Raw genomic sequence first — 16,514 nt, 5'->3', positions numbered from 1 at the left:
AACTCTACAAACTATAGCCAAAGAGAAGCTGAAAAGGATCTATGACTGGCTGTGTATTGATAATGCAGCCGGATCAGCCGAACAGGTATCGCGGTGTCAGTGGGCTTTACAGGACGGAACAGCCCCCGTTCTGTGCCGGCAGTGACAAATCTTCAGCTATTCCCAGAAATAAGCTAACGAAGGGAGAAATATAAACCTCCCGCCCCGGGCGGGGGCCCTGAATAAACCTGCGGCTGTGGAGGAGCCGCCGGACCCCGAGCGCCTCTCCCGGGAGCGGGAGCGGAGCGCCCGGGGCACCAACGCCGCTCTCTCTCTCTCTCTCTCTCCCTCCCGCCGGCGCAGCGGCCCCGCGGCCCCGGGCACACAGCGGCGGGCGGAGCTGCCGGAGGTGCCGCCGCCCGGCCCGGCCCCGCGGCGCTGGAGCCGAGCCCCGCCGAGCCGGCTGCGCCCCGAGCCCGCCCGCCGCCCCCGCGGAGCACGGCCCGGCACGGCCCGGAGAGGGCGGCCATGGAGCGGCGCGGGGGCCGGCGGCAGGTGAGCGCGGGCCGGGACAGCGCCCGGGACACAGAGGGGGCACAGGGCGGGCAGCGCCGGGGGCACGAGGGGGGCACAGAGGGGGCACTGAGCGGGGGGGGCACGGAGCGGGGGCACAACGTGGGCAGTGCGAAGGCAGCGCGCCTCGCCACGGCACAGGGCTGCCAGGTGTTCCGCACTGAGGGGGCGAAGTTACGCGCTTGCTGAAATCTCCGCCCTCTGCAACTTGAGTTAATTTCACGGGAAGTTTGTTCTGTTCTTTTCTTGAACTTTTTTTGTTTCTCTTTAGGACTCTGGAGATAGTGTTTCTGAGCTACCGGAATGGAGACCAGCCGTTTACAGAAAGTGTACGGACATTCTCTGGCTGCTCCTCTTCTGTCTTTTCTGGGCTGGTTTGGTAAGCGTGCGCAGTTTGTTTGTTTCCTGGAAGGACAAATCTAAATAAGAGTCTGCTGTAAGCAAAAATGAGATTGCTCTTAGAACTAAAGAAGCACATTTGTACATGTTTGTGTATGAGACGTGTTTTTGCCCAGATCCAATCTTTAGTCACAAGTACTAAAAGTAGAAGCACAGAAAAAGGCTGTAAAGCTGAAGTTAGAAGGCAGTTGTGCTGGTCTGTGCAATCTGTCTCGAGCACAGCCAACATTCAGCTGTACTCACTCAAAGCAGCAGTGGTTAATGTGGGACTGGGAGCTTTGCTGCAGCCAGCAGTTGGCACATAGCCACAGAGCTTAGTGATTGTCCTTGGTGTGTGTGAAATGTGACTTGCACCCCATGGGACAGAGGAGAAGCTTGCATCACTGAGTTCTTCAGTGGCTGGAGTGATGGAGAGATAAGCCTTGGGTAAAGCAGTACTCAGGACTTCACCAGTTTCACACAAGAGTTGCTGCTTCTTGGCACTTGCAAAGGTTCTTTCCAGGGGTTGTTTTGGCCCTCACAATGTACAGGAGGGTTTAAGGTGCATTCCTGGACAAGGTGTTTCATTTGGACTGAGAATTGCTGCTACTTGTCCAGCAGAGGTACTTAGCTACCTCTGGGGTTTGCAAGAAGATGATCTACTGGAACTGTGATCTGGCAGCAGAACAACTAAAAGGTCAGGGCAGTGTCACCTAAGTGACACTGCACAGTGTGACTTTCTACAGGTTTTTCACATGTGTTAAAGATGTTCCTTCCTGAAATTTCAGGTAATCTCCATTTTAAATATATTTTGTGTTTAAAAATACTTCTGATTGCATTCACTAGCAGCTTCAAGGGCCCATCATGGCAGCAGTTCTATTGTCCAAGTGTGTCTTGAAGGTCACCCTGTAATATGATATGCAGTGAGCACATGAAAAATCACCATTTGAGTGATCTTGCCTAGTGACACACATGAACATCACTAGGAACAGTGTTCAGCACCTTAGTAATGCTTTTCTCTTATTTTAATCAGGACCTCTGTCTTCCATCTCCTGTGTTATTCTGCTTAATTTATATACTTTCAACAACAGATGAGGGAAAGCTCTAAGGAAGCATTAGGGCTAAAGTTGCCCATGTGACTTGCTCTGCCTTTGTGCAGAGAGGTGAATTTTAGATTTAACTGTTTGCAACTGGAAGGCAAAAATGCATGACCTAAAAGGAATATTTATTGAATAGGAAGGAAAAGCTACAGTAGCATGCTTTCATATTTAAAAAAATATTTTAACAGATGTTTGTAAGTGGCTATGCTGTGGTGGCTGGTGCTGCAGAAAGACTTGTGCTTGGATATGACAGCTTTGGGAACATATGTGGTCGGAAGAACACTCCTGTAGAAGGGGCAAATCTTTCTGGATTGGACATGACTAATAAAAAGTAAGTGCATCAGATAATGTATAAATGTTTGAGAACTTAGTAAAATACACATCTTCTAGTTGTCAGTCATATACATCTGTGTAACTATACATTGTTGTATTGAAAGGCAAAAAAGGTGGGAGTAGTGCAGAAGAGTGATTGAAATTAAAAAGTTAAGGTAGAATTCAAAAATTTGCTGCCTTGTTATGCTTTATGCAGCTGCCTTCTTGAAGAGGATCTTAAATGGGACATCAGCCAAACAGGCAGTCATTCTATAAGGCAAATCTTTCTACTTAAGGATGTTGCACATAGACATTCCCAATCATTCCACTGACTCCTTTGGAAAAACTTTCACTTGCTTTGTACCACTTTAAAAAGAAGGTTCAGAATTTAAATTTATGAAAAACCAAGAAAGCTTGTTTTTTGAGAAGAGGATCTTTTTTCTTTCTAGGTATGTGTTCTTTCTGAATTCATGCAGCCTGGAAATACAAAGCCCCAAAATCAGTTCACTTTCCTTGTGCGTGTCAAGTTGTCCACAACAGCAACTCAACTCTTTGGAAGATCTACAGAGTTTTGCAAGGAATAATGGTGTGCCACAGGGAATATGAGTACCTCAGTGTGTCTGTAGAACAGTTGAGCAGCTTCCACTTTGTTTTTGTTATGGCTCTTACACTAGGGAGTCATGTCTTACCATTAATTTCCTGAACAGTTCATGATAGCAGAAAATAATATGTCTTGTTTCTGCTTTATTTCAAACCCATAGTTTCTAGAAATATTACAGCTCTCTTATGCAAATTAGAAAGTTGTTCATTAACTCCTGCACAGGGCTGAGATTATGTAACAGAAAACTGACTGTTGATAATGAACTAGTGAAGTTTGGTGGGGGTGCCAGTAAGTGACCAGAGTTCATATGTTGTTTGTGACTCTGGTCCAACTGGTTCCTTTAAATGTAATTAAAACTGTGGTGGAATTATTAATTCCATGAAGACACAAGTGGATTTATCCCTCTAGACATCAGATCCCTATGTTTGCTATTGCATTTTGTTGTAGTTTAACCCCTGCTGGAAACTAAGTACCACACAGCCCCTCACTTCCTAGCAAATCCAGGACACACCCTGAAATTTTATTTGATTCTGCTGTTCAAGATGAAAATGCTGTCAGAAATAGCTGCTATGTGAAAGAGGCTCCAGTTTATTCATGTCCAACATGTAAATAAAATAATCTGTAGCCTAAGCCTTATTTCATGGGGTGTGTATAAACTTCAGACCATATGAATATTAATGGCTGTTATTGTTGGAGGTCAGTATCCCTTTTTTTTTTTTTTTTGTTGTGCTGTTCTATTTGGCAGAGATTGCTATTTAAATTGACAGTGTTTGTTTTAATTTAATTCTGGAGTAGTTTGACATAATTTTGTATCTACAGAAGCTGTAAACACCTGTGAGATTATATAAGTATTTTCAGTCTAACTAAACATAATTGCATCAAATTCCAGTTCAAACTGCTTGCATATTTTTGTCAAGGCAGAGAGAAGTCTTGCATTTTGAATGGCTTGAATTGCCCAGCCTTTCTTTCCCAGGAGTGCTGTCTAATGGAGCAGAGAACCTGGAAATATTTCACCTAGATGCCAGCACAAGTTAGGTTTCTGGATACAGATGTATTCTATTCTAACTCAGGAGGGCCTGGTTCTATTGTAGCTTCCATCATTTCAGGTTTTTCTCTAGTCCTAGTGAGCAAGGATTAATGGCACTGTGGAGCAAACAGTGTGCCTGCCCCCCAGGAACATAAGTGGTGACTGTGGTTAAGTTGAGAAGGCAAAAGATCCTGCAGAGATTGGCTTATATTTACTCAACTATTTAATTTGCTATTCATATTCCCAGTGGAATATCCGGGATGAAAATGGACTGCTAAGGGATCAAACCAGAAGTGCAACAAAACTTATCTGTTAATGTGGTTTTTTTCTCTCAAATTTTTACTAATCTTAAGTTACTTTTTTCTCTCTCTGGTTTCCTTTTTTTTTTTTTTTTCTAGATTCTTTCCTTTGTGTTTACAGCCTGAATGTTTCCAGTTACACAGTAAATCCAAAAGCAGCTCAGCTGTGTCCCACACTGCCAGTTCCACCAAGGTAAGCATGACTGAGTACTTTACAACCTCCTTTAGTCCAAACAACTTCCTATGGATTGTTATTTTCTCACATTTTGTATTTGCTTCACAGTCAGGATGGTTTTGCTTTGTTTATTTATTTTTTTGTCTGTGTATCCTTACAAGTTCTTTTATGTGCCTGTGAATATGCCAGAGTCCTGTCCCACAGAACAAACAAGGACTGCATTCCTTCCATTCCTCTACCCTTTATTCCTCTACCCTTCCATTCCTCTTCCTTTTCCAAATTAGGAAAAAGCACTCCATATGAGGAACAGCTTAGCTCCTGCACAGATTTTGCTTTCTCCCTCAATGCCAAGGATGTGGTCTTTGGTCTTGCTTCTTCTCCCGAGCCCAGAAATTTCCATCAGAATAATTTTATAGCCAGATGGCTTGAAGCACAGATATGTGGATGTTGCTGTCTTTGTCAAATCTGGCATTTCTGAGTCAAAATTCTTAAACCCGTGATTTTAAGTTCCACTATGTCATGAAAATACAGCAGAGAATTGGAATCTCTGTGTTTGCAGAGCTAATTCATCTGCTCTGAACAGCAGAAAATAGAACAAAATGAAGAGAGCAGGAGACGTGTAAAAACATTACATATAGTGGATCAAAGGACAGCATGTAAATTGATGAAAAAATATGGCATGTTTCACTTATTTCCTCAAATTTCTAGGCCTTTTTTTGGTTTGCCAAGGAAGTCAGCAAAGTTATTCATCTTGCACAAAAATATTACATGGTAGAAGCAAAGCTAGTTAGTAAATTTTTTAGCTGTTGATAACAAAACCTCTCCTCTTCAGGTATGATTTTGTCATTGGCTGTTGTAGGGCAGCGCTGCCAAAGTGAGACAATACATTTATGCAAGAAGCTTGGCTGGGAGTGCCAAATAATTTTGTATAAATATTTGGTGCCATTAATTGTACCTTGCAAACATTGTTTTGGTGTGGTTTTAGAATGCTTAAATATCATAAAAGCAATACAAAGTGGTTTTGATCTAGAATTATCTACAACAGCATAGGTTGCAGCTATGTTAGCATGAACTTTATTTTTACATAAATACATGGGAGCAAAGCAGGTGAAGCCAGACTAGAATGGGAATAGGAGCTATGTGCTGATGGGTGATAGTTAATGAGAGAGTTGTTAATTTCTTTCCTCAGGCTGATCTTGAATGGATCTGTTCTGGTATAGTGATACAGGAATGACACTGTTAAGGAGTTTATTCTGCAGATTATACATAAAACTACTCTTTATAACAGAATGCTCTCTGTAGAGAATGGCAGGATGGATCTCTGTGGATTTTAAACTGTTTGTCCAGTAATTAATATTTTTTACCACTTTTGTTTTCAACCTTTCAGTAAATCCTTTCCATTATTTAATCGCTGTGTTCCACAAAATCCTGAATGCTATTCCAAATATGCATCTGTCCTCATAAGTATGGTTAATGAAATGGATGTTTTTCACCGAATTCTGAGTGGAATATTGGCAGGAAGAGATACTGTGATAGGACTGAGTGTCCTTGCACTAGGTAAGGTTATAAGTAAAAAGTGGATAATGATATTCAATTAAAAGGTTAAAGTGTTTCTTGTAAGTCTATATGTTTAATTCAAAAGAAGACTTTTTTCATATTTTCTGGGCAGAGTTATTTTTTAAGGAAGAGTGATCAGATTTTATCAGGAGACATTTAATAGACTGGTGAAATGCAGATATCTATCAGATTCTGTGGTCCATGACATGGTTAAATACCTCATTTTGGAGGACTGTAAGAAATTGTTGAAGAAAAAGATTACATCAGCATGAATACTTGAACTTAACTCTTACATAAGATGTTATTAAAAAGCTAGTATTTCCCAGGGTGAAATATATCAGCTATAAGTTTCTTATTATTTAAGTTAGAGGTAACTGTGTGCTTTAAATGTTAAAAAGGTTGCCAGCTTTATTAAATGCTGTTGCTATTAAGATTGCTGTCTAAAAATAAAAGCTAAAATTCTACAAGAACCTTAAATTTATATTTAAAATGAAAAGGGCTGTAACAGTCAAACTTTATGTATTTTTCAGCCTTCTCTTTGATACTGGTTTTAGCCTTCAGATTCATTCAGACCCTCTTCATCCATACTCTGATTGCACTGGTTGTGTTTGGGTTGTTGTGTAAGTATATTTACTGTTTTACTGTACTGAAGGATTAGCAGCTGAACAAACAGCTATCCTTTATTTCCATGGCCATCCTCAGTAACCTTCAGCTTACCACAGTCATTTCCAAGCTGAGGCCTTTTGGTGCCAAGGTCTGGCTGTGCTGTTCCAGCTGCTGAGTGTTGGGATGATGGTGATGTTTATTGTTTTTATAGATGCCTAGGAACAACATTTCTTTTGGCAGATGAATGCAGTTATGAAAATGCTACTGTTTCAAAGAATGCTTAGTGAACTCTTATACTGAACCATAGGAATGTGTTTGGCTAAAGCTTGTCATTCCATGAAAGTTGGCTTTGGATCTCCACAATGAAATTACATGCCTGAGCTTTGGGATAATGCAAGAAATCCAAATGTTCTGCTGCGGTTTTACCTCAGTCTGACAGGCCATTACTGGAAGTTTCTCTGTGCTCACTGGTCCTGTGGCTCACTTTGGTGGCTGGCAGTATTCCCGAGCCTTGGGGGACGGTGGGAGGGAGGACACTGGGAAGGGAGGGTGGGCAGGCTCCATCCTGCCGGCAGCAGCGTGCCCTGCCCGCCCTCACGCTGCTCTGCTCTGCTCAGTTGTGTCAGGTGTGCTCTGGTGGCTCCATTACGACTACAGGAATGACCCCAGCACTGAACTGGAAACAGAAAAGGAAAATGTCAAATTCCTACTTGGATATGCCATCTTCTCAACAATCATCACTGTAAGTAGCATTTTGCCCTACGCAATGGCAGAGGCTGTAACTTGAAAACTTGAACTACAGGGGTTCTGCAACAATAAAAATAATTCCTAATTCTTTTCAAATTGGAAAATGAGAGTAAATTCTAAGATCTTCTTACATTCATTCATATATAATCATAAAATAACAGAATGGTTTGGGTTGGAAGGAACTTTAAAGATCCCTAGTTCCAAATAGATTTTTAGGCCCCCATCAAAACTACAAAAATAATTTTATATATTCATTGTGAAACTTGTTTTTCAGCCTTGCCATACTTCAAACCTGTACAAACTGTGTCAGTGTTGTTGGTGTAAAAATGTCAGAATTGTGTTCCATGCCCATTTTGTGCTGCATCAGCTCACTGGAGAATCATGTCGAATATGCACAGGGCACTGACTGAGTATGGACATGAGATCTGTGGATTCATCCCATCCTGTCAGCAGGAGAAAGGGGTGGCAGCTCTTTGAGACAATGAAAAGGGCAGTGAAACGCAGGCAGCATTGTCTAGACCTCAAGTTATGGGGTTAAATTCTGTTTTTCTCTCAATGATCTTGTTTTACAATAGAAAATCTGAGTGGTTTGCAACTTCTGAAGAGAGATTTTTCACTCTGATGTTGCAATGTTACAAGGAGGCATTTCTCAGTTTGAGGGTACAGTCAATTTATACTTCATGAGACATTTGTCAAAGCAATTGTCCTGTTGTCTTAGAGATAAGTAAGATCCATATGGAATTTGCCAGATATGAACAGACTGACAGTTTACATTGACAAATACAAATGTGTCACAGACCAGATTTTTTTTAATATCCTCTATAAGTTATGACCTTTTTACATCTGCTGATACTCAAAAGGTAAGAAAAAGTTTCTTTGAATGCTAGTATGGTCCAGTACAACTGACTGTTGTTTGCAGAGCTGTGGGAACAGCCACTACTGCAGGTTATGCTTCAATTCAGAGCTGGTGGCTTCTTTCCAGAGCAGGCAAGAAAACTAGTGAAGGAGCTGCCACTGGTTGTGTTTATTGCTTTAAAGATTCCAGCCTCCCTTTTAATTGCTGGTCATAGTTTCTTGTGACATACAAAGAATTGGGGATTTTGTGGGATTTTGACTCAGGGTTTTGTTGTTGGTGGGTTGGGTTTTTTACTTTGCGAAAACAATAATTTCTTTAAATAAGTTTTCATTTTATGTCTGCTTTGCTCCTATACATACATAGCTCAGAAACTAGTTGGGTTGTGGACTGCAGGGAAGGACTGGTTCTCTTACCATTGTGAAAGTGAACAGTGGCAAGCTGACCTGAGTAGAAAGTTTAAAAGTTCATGACATGCAGGATATGTGAAAGCAATGTGTGGTGTATAATGTACATTTATGTTTGCTATAAAGCAAAACAGACAGCTTCCATTAGATCAATTAAAGTCTTATGGATACTATTTTGTTAAAAAAACAGCAATGACTATTGTAGGAAAATAAATTTTAATCCACAGGCTCTTTGAGAACATAGGAAATGTCTTGAAAGGACTTTCTAATGTGTAGTAAGATTGTATAAATTGCTTTGTTGTCATGTCTTTGTGAAATCTGTATCCTCTGATCTCACATTTGACAACTCTGATAATTTTCTTGACAAACCCCTAACAATTTATCTTTTTCTTTCCTGAAACAGGTTGTTCTGCTCTCCCTTATATTTGTACTAAGAAAAAGGCTTCCTTTCTCTGTTCAGCTCTTTAGAATTGTTGGCAAAATCATTGGCAGAATTCCTTTCCTCCTGTTCCAGCCACTCTGGACTTTTCTGATTCTCATTGTGTTCTGGGTATTTTGGGTTGCTGTACTGCTTAGCTTAGGAACTGCAGGTAAGCATATGCTTTTCATGTTTCTGACTGAGTGCTAGCCATTTCCTAAATTATCTTCTTTAATGTGGGACCGCTTGGTGTTGGTGCACAAAATGTGGGCTAGCGTTGTTACACAGCTGAGTTATTTTATTTTTTGATTCTTTAATTTTTAAAATTTTTTTTACCTGCTGTTAAAATCATAGCGCAGCTCAAAGGTACTTTATGTTTTGTCTTCTTTCTAACTTGAAAGGAATGCTGATCTTTTCAGCAAGTGATGCAAACAGTACAGAGGACAGCACAAACTTACTGCACAGCAGAGTGATGATAAAGTTTCAGTTTTGAAAGAAATTTCTCAGATTTCACATAAGAAGGGAAGGTATATATATAGCTTTTATGAGCAACCTAGTAAAACATAGATTTTGACAGAGGTGTTCTGGCTGGGTATTTTTAGTTCAGATGTCAGTCCTTGTAAGATCTTCCTGTTAGAAGCATGTTAATGTCTAGCAGTGCACGTGTGCATTTTATAAATAACCCAGATCACGTCTCAGCTACAACCCGAGCATGAACGCAGGTGGGAAGGCGCCGCTGTGTGCGGGCTGTGTCCCGGGTGGGTTGGGCGCTGTGTGTCCGGCCGTGTCCGTAGGGGCACTTCGGGGCTGCCGTACCCTGCCTGTGCCCGCCGCAGCAGCGCCCGCGCCCCCCAGGGGGCGCCGCAGCCCGCGGGGAGCACCTCAGGCCCGCCCAACGGGGAGCGGCTCCGGAGAAGCGGGGGGACAAAGGGCGGCTCGGCCCGCCGGCTTCTGGGCAGGGCTGGCGGCGTGCCTGGGCCCCGCCGTGCTCCGGGGAATGGCCGGCGCTGCCCCCGAGCCCGCCGTGCTCCGGGACACAGCGGCTGAGCCGGGCCGCTCCGAGACGCGGCCAGTGCAGCGGCTGAGGCGGCCCTCGGGCAGAGCGCACGGACAGCTCCGTGTCAGCAGGATTGCTGTTGGCATTTCCTGTCCCTTTACCTCAGATGTGCTTTTTGATTCAGATCTTGGAGGACGAGCGCTAAACGAGATCTGGTGTTGAGAATATTCCATTAGGTTGTCGCTCAAATTTTCAACCCAAATATGAGACCTCTGAAATGCTGCCTGTTAAAGCAGCTCGCCATCAGATAAGCTGGGGGTCGTTCTGCTCTTCTGGGGTGATAGACGCACACATCCTGTAATGACAAATACATACAGAACCGTATGGTTAATAATGCTCTGACAGGACACCTTGGTATTATTAATTAGTTTTCTACAGTTGTCCTGTAAGTGGAAGATGTCTCTTTTTATTTTGAGTTTTGGGGACTTTTTGCACCACTTGAGAGTACATCTCTGAAGATCTCCAAAGATATGCTTTCTCTTACAGAGCAATTTGTTTTCTTCACTGACAAATAGTTACCTGTCTAGGATTCAGTTTGTAAAATACAGGTGGTGATTTTCTTGGGTTTGACGCTTTGACGTTTTCTTCTCACAAATATGTTTTCTGGGGCTGTGCAGGCTGTATTTTAAATGCAAATATACCAACAAAGCTGAAAAAAATGAAATGTTTACAAAGGCACTAGTCTTTTTGTCTAATACAGAGAGATGGGTAAATTAAATTGGCTTGCTGCTGTGCTGCACCTGTTCTTAACATTTCCTTTGAATCTGCACTAGTTATATAATATTTATGGTGTCTCTGAATCTTAACAGTTCTGGAGCACTTGATCCTTGCTTCAGCTGTGGCACACCTGATCATTATGCGACCATGCAGGCACCTTATTTACATCTCCTCCAAAAGTTAGTGTTACTGTGAGAAAAAAGTCCTAACTTCCTGGGGGCTGTAGAATGCTATAGCCTGCACTTGGAAGGTACTTATGCACATGACTAATTTGAAACATGGATAATCCTATTAAAATCAGTGGGACTACTTATGCATTTTAGGGTAGGCACCTGCCTAAGTACCTTGGTAATTCAGAATCTGTAAGAGCAGCAGAGACTGAGTGAATTCCAGACCTAGAAAACTAGGAGAAATGCCAAGACTTCATGAGACTTTAGGTAGCACAGTGGCACTAGTTAGAACCATTAGCTGGCTAGGAATGGAATTCAGCTGTTCTTTGGAAAAGCTGATATGTCTTAGGGTTATTGAGTTTTATTGTTTGCTAATTTGTGGGTATTTCACTGCAGAACTGAAGTAGCCATGTGGCACAGCAGAGAATGTGTTTCAGCTTTTCAGAGTGCAGGAGCTGTGAGGTCTGCATGGTGTAAATACTGTGAATGTAGGATGAGAAGGTGGTGTGATTATTTTGTGTAATAAAGGTGCATCCTGCAAGCAAGTGCGCAGCAGAACTGCCACATAAAGCTGTGCAACAGCAAAATGAGCAATAAAAATGTGTTTCCTGCAGGGGCCTTGACATTCCAATTACAGTCAGGTAGCTTACCTGTAAATACCTTTACATGAAAAAGCACAAAATAAGATAACACAATAGATTGTGTAGCAGGAAGCACTAAGATTCAGTGTATGATTCTAGAACCTTTCCTCACAGTGGGAGGGGCACAGCATATTTTCATGTTAACAGGAACTGATAAACAGGCTCTCAGTATTTTCTTGTCAGTGGCTCTTTGTTTGTGATAAGGAAATTGCTGGACTAGACTTCCCAGGAATTTTTTGTCTCTTACAGCAGCCTGTTGCTGCAGGCATCAGCAAAGCCATCAGAGCAGCAGCTGCTGAAGAAGGACATCTGAGCTAAGTGTGGCAGTCCCAAAATGCAGCTGAAGGTGCCACACACAGCCAGCACTGACTGGTGCCCCATTGCCCAGCTCTGCTGGCTGCCAGGGCAGCGCTGCAAGTCCCAGGGGAAATTCTCCTGCCTTCTGCTAGAAACACTTGGCCTGTTTGCTTTGTTAACATCACTTCTTTTGAAGTATTGGCAGCAGATCAACACTTGTACTCATCAAAGGCTTCCAGATCTGGTGGTTCAGATGTAGGGAGTTCAGTTCTTTACTGGGTTGTTAATGTCATCGCTAAGAGTGTATGATACCCTGGGAAGTTTCATTATTGTGTCCTTGGAGAAAAATATTCTGTTGACAGATTGAACTGTATTTCAGGGCTGTATTGAAACAGTTTAGTTTGTATGAACAGATAGATCATAGTACAGTGGTGAGGAAAATGGCATACACTTTTCTTGACGGGTTATCTAGGGCAGCTTTAAAGTTTATCTGAGATACTGATATAGAAAAATAGCTTGCTTGTAGTTCTGCTGACAAAATCAGGCATGTCTGGTAGGCCCAGAAAACAGGAAATCGGACAGAGATGTTTATATCATTAAACAGATTTTTGTGACATAACAAAACTAGTTTACCTTACCTGATCAGCAAAGTGATCAAAGGTGAAGTCACAGATGGCTCTGCCTGATTTCTGTGCAGCTGAGCACAGGTACAAGGTTGTCCAGGAAAGACAAAGCCATTACTGTTATTACTGCAGGTGGTTATTTCAGTAGGCTGGTAAAAAGCAAACAGGATTAGCTTGCCATATGAACATTTATCAGTCTTCATGACAACAGTACTGAAACAAAGCCTGAACAGGTCTGTTTTGGAAAAAGAAATGTTCAGGTGGATTGTATGGTGGAAAATGTCCTTAATTCTGCTACCAAATGATGTAATGTCTTTGCATGAAAATGGAGAGACAGGACACCTTTGTGTCTCACTGACATCTTGTTTGCATGAGTTCCCTTAGTGAAGGCTGTGGATAATGAGTGTATTTGGCTAGTTGTGTGCTGTAGGAAAAGGCAGTTGAGAGCCTCTGGAAGAAATATGGGAAACGAAAAATCTCTTGAATTCATAATTATATGGTGCCACACTCATTTTAATGACTTAAGTAAATTATTATATCCTCAAAAACTCACCTTAAAAAACCCTCACTTTTGCAAACTTAAAACCAGTGAGGCACGAGAGTTTGTGAGAAGAGATCTGAGTAGTAGCTTTTTCAAACCATCAAATATCTTGCACTTCACAGACTTAAAATTCATTTGAATATATTGGAAGCACTACATTGTTTCTATGAATGACCAACCAAACAGCACTGGAGAGAGCTTGCCTGTTCAGCCAATATTGTTAACCTCTCAGAAAAAAAAAATAAATCTAGAACATATATCTGTATTTATGTACCCATGTAGCATTTTTTTTAATCTTTCAAAGAACTTTAAAATAATGTTGCAGTGCTACTGTGGGGTAAATGGATATTTTTCTTTATTTACAGACTAAAAGGCTGCTTCTGAAAACTTAAAAAAAGCTTGTCTAAAGCTGATGGTATTGCTGAAACAAATCTTTACTGTTTCTACTTCTAGTTATTCTTGAATAAGAAGTCTGTGGCTGTAGAAAAACAGGCCAGAAAGGAACCATTTCCTAGATAGCTTTGTGTATGTGGTGGTTTTGAACTTGAATGTGGTGTGTTGTCCTGTAAGAGAACACAGAATCATAGAATCAATTAGCTTGGAAAAAACCTTTCAGATCATCAGGTCCAGCTGTAAACCTGGACTGCCAAGTCCACACAATGAATACATGAAGTATTAAAGCTTAGATTATATTGCTATTTGAGCAGTAATAGCCACTTCTGTCTCACTTTTTAATTTCTTTCCTGGAGTTGGAATAAGAAACTACTCGCCTCCAGAGATTGTTTTATTTGGTGAACATGTTTCTCTTTAAGGTTAGTAGACTTAAGGCTTGGTAAAATAAAAAAAAAAAAAACCAACATAGCATGTTAGGAACCTACAGTCAAATTGTCTTAATGCCATTATCCCCTGACTACTCTTCAGAGTCAAGTGCCACCAACAGGATTGCACAGAAAAAAGGTCTGATTGTTGAGGAATCTGAATTGACCCCACCTTTTGTGAAAAGCCTTCTATGAATACGAAATACATTCTTTGTTGGTAACAGAAGTGGAAGGAATGTTTTTAGCTTGGATAGGTTAATTTATCCATGCTCCTAGATGCAGTAGTACCATTGGAGCACGTACTACCATACCATGTCTGCTTCCCCCTCCCCTCCCAGAGAGCCTACATGTATCTGCCTGTATTTTGCACAAAGACTGCAAAGTATACAGAACAGAAGACTAATGGCCATGGTTCTGATTAGTAATAGCAATAAAGTATTTGTTTTGTTTTGCTGCAACAGTATGTTATATATCCTTAATATTTTTCTGTAGTCTTTCTCTCCTGCTTCTTACAAAAAAACCCTAAAGCATTTCATAACTATGCATTTATTTCAAATTTGAATAATGGAAGTGAAGGTTTCATTTACTTCTGAACTATTTGATTACTCAAGTCTAGAGTAATGTCTTCTCAGATATCTTTACTAATAAGTAGCTTTCCTTTTTTCCTTTATTGGTAGCTGTGTCTCAATCCCAATTTAAACACAATCATTTGCTTTTTCTGAGATTTTATTTTTCAAAATCCAAGTTGAATTATAAGATGTTGTTTTTCTAACTTTGTTAGAATGAACAGAATTAAATAGCATTGAATTTATTTTTTTTGTAACTTTACTGAAGAGAAGTTAAGGGAACATGCACAGAAGCACTTCCATGTCCTTCTTTGTCCCTGTCCCCCTTTCTCCTCTCCCCTCTTGTCTGACATGTTATAATAACACAGTGGTGTAATCCCAACTTCAGGTACTGCACAGGCCACTTCGGGAGGACAAGTAGAATACAGAGCTCTGTCTGGAATTTGCTACATGGCATGGTATCATTTCGTTGGCCTTATCTGGACTAGTGAATTCATTCTTGCCTGTCAGCAAATGGTCATTGCTGGGGCAGTGGTTACTTGTTATTTCAACAGGTGAGTGCAGAATTGCCCCTGATAGTTTTGGGGATTTCCCAGCATTTACTCTCAATCTTTTTCTAGGAAAAATAGTCCAAATTCGACTGCAATTTATGTCAATATCGGGAATCCAATTTATTATAAAATAATGTTGCTTGTTGTAAGATCTTAAGTAAGATTTTACAATTTGCATGGTATTAATGTGACTCACCCCTGCTGCTGGAGATGCTGGGCCAAACTGGGCCTTGATATTGAAGCTCTGTTGGCTGTGGGGGAATTACCATTTGGAAGGAAGGCACAGGCTGCACTGCATCCTTTTCCAGGAGACTGCTTTAGCTCCAAATGAGAAGCAGTATATTGTTCCTTGGTAATTTCATGTATTCATGGACAGTTTGACCATTGCATTTTGGTCAATACACCACATTTTTGGTGCAATACACCACATAAATCCCCAAGGCAAAGACACTGTCCATATCTTGTTGGTGCAGAGCAGGGAAGCACCTGTAGAAACTGCTGTGATGACATTTACTGCTCTGCTAGGGGCTTCCGCTTTCCAGCTATTTTTGCTGCTGCAGGAACTGGCTGCCAAGTACAGAAGGTTCCTGCTCCCAATTGTGTTGGTATCATTTTGTACAATACCATTGAGCTCTCCTCTTGCTTGCCAGGTGACCTGTACTGTGTTGAGAGGGTTGTGTTTGCAAGGGGAAATGTAACTTTTCTGTGGTGGTAATCCCTTGTCCCAGCCTTTATGCTGTCAGGGAGATGCAGAGCAGTGCGGGAACGGGGAGAGGCAGAGCGGTGCAGGAACGGGGAGAGGCAGAGCGGTGCAGGAACGGGGAGAGGCAGAGCGGTGCAGGAACGGGGAGAGGCAGAGCGGTGCAGGAACGGGGAGAGGCAGAGCAGTGCAGGAACGGGGAGAGGCAGAGCGGTGCAGGAATGGGGAGATGCAGAGCGGTGCAGGAACGGGGAGAGGCAGAGCGGTGCAGGAACGGGGAGAGGCAGAGCGGTGCAGGAACGGGGAGATGCAGACCAGTGCAGGAATGGGGAGATGCGGAGCAGCGCAGGAATGGGGAGATGCGGAGCAGTGCAGGAATGGGGAGAGGGTGGTTGGCTGCAGGAGCAGCCACACCAGCAAGGGCAAGGGTTATCTTGAGCTGTTCCAGCAACTCTGAGCTTGACTGCTGTGTGTTTTTAATGTATTCCCTGGGGCTGCATCATAAAGGCATGTCACAAGAGTTTGTTTATGGGATCTTACAGACAGGCTTTCTTCTTGTCCTGTGAGTGCTCTGAGGAAATGGCACGGCCTTCCCATGCGGAAATCTCCCTCCACAGCACGCTCAGCAACGCGCTGCACGGCCAGCAGCCACGGCTGAGTTGCAAATGGGGTGGGCAGGGGGTCATTCCACCTGGGTTGGCTTTACAGGAGATGTTTATTTGGCCTGTAATACCACGACTGAAAATGGATTTGGCCTTCTTTTATTTTAGTTTAAGTATGAATACACAAAAGATTGAATTA

At 42.1% G+C, this 16,514-nt stretch overlaps 1 protein-coding gene across 1 annotated transcript in view; it reads left to right on the top strand.

Moving 5' to 3' along the window:
* Nucleotides 1–407: 407 nt before the first annotated feature.
* Nucleotides 408–16,514, top strand: part of SLC44A3 (solute carrier family 44 member 3) — a 35,252-nt gene continuing 19,145 nt past the window's right edge. Inside the window, exons 1-10 of the mRNA XM_064720236.1 lie at nucleotides 408–534; nucleotides 824–931; nucleotides 2,219–2,361; nucleotides 2,792–2,928; nucleotides 4,369–4,462; nucleotides 5,832–6,001; nucleotides 6,532–6,621; nucleotides 7,225–7,349; nucleotides 9,018–9,204; nucleotides 14,851–15,016. Of these exons, the coding sequence (XP_064576306.1) occupies nucleotides 508–534; nucleotides 824–931; nucleotides 2,219–2,361; nucleotides 2,792–2,928; nucleotides 4,369–4,462; nucleotides 5,832–6,001; nucleotides 6,532–6,621; nucleotides 7,225–7,349; nucleotides 9,018–9,204; nucleotides 14,851–15,016 (1,247 nt within the window). The 5' untranslated portion in view covers nucleotides 408–507. The remainder of the gene's footprint in view (nucleotides 535–823; nucleotides 932–2,218; nucleotides 2,362–2,791; nucleotides 2,929–4,368; nucleotides 4,463–5,831; nucleotides 6,002–6,531; nucleotides 6,622–7,224; nucleotides 7,350–9,017; nucleotides 9,205–14,850; nucleotides 15,017–16,514) is intronic.

This window comes from Zonotrichia leucophrys, chromosome 8, assembly GCF_028769735.1.
Source record: "Zonotrichia leucophrys gambelii isolate GWCS_2022_RI chromosome 8, RI_Zleu_2.0, whole genome shotgun sequence".
Taxonomy (NCBI): Eukaryota; Metazoa; Chordata; class Aves; order Passeriformes; family Passerellidae; genus Zonotrichia; species Zonotrichia leucophrys.
This window is presented reverse-complemented; position numbering and strand designations above follow the sequence as displayed.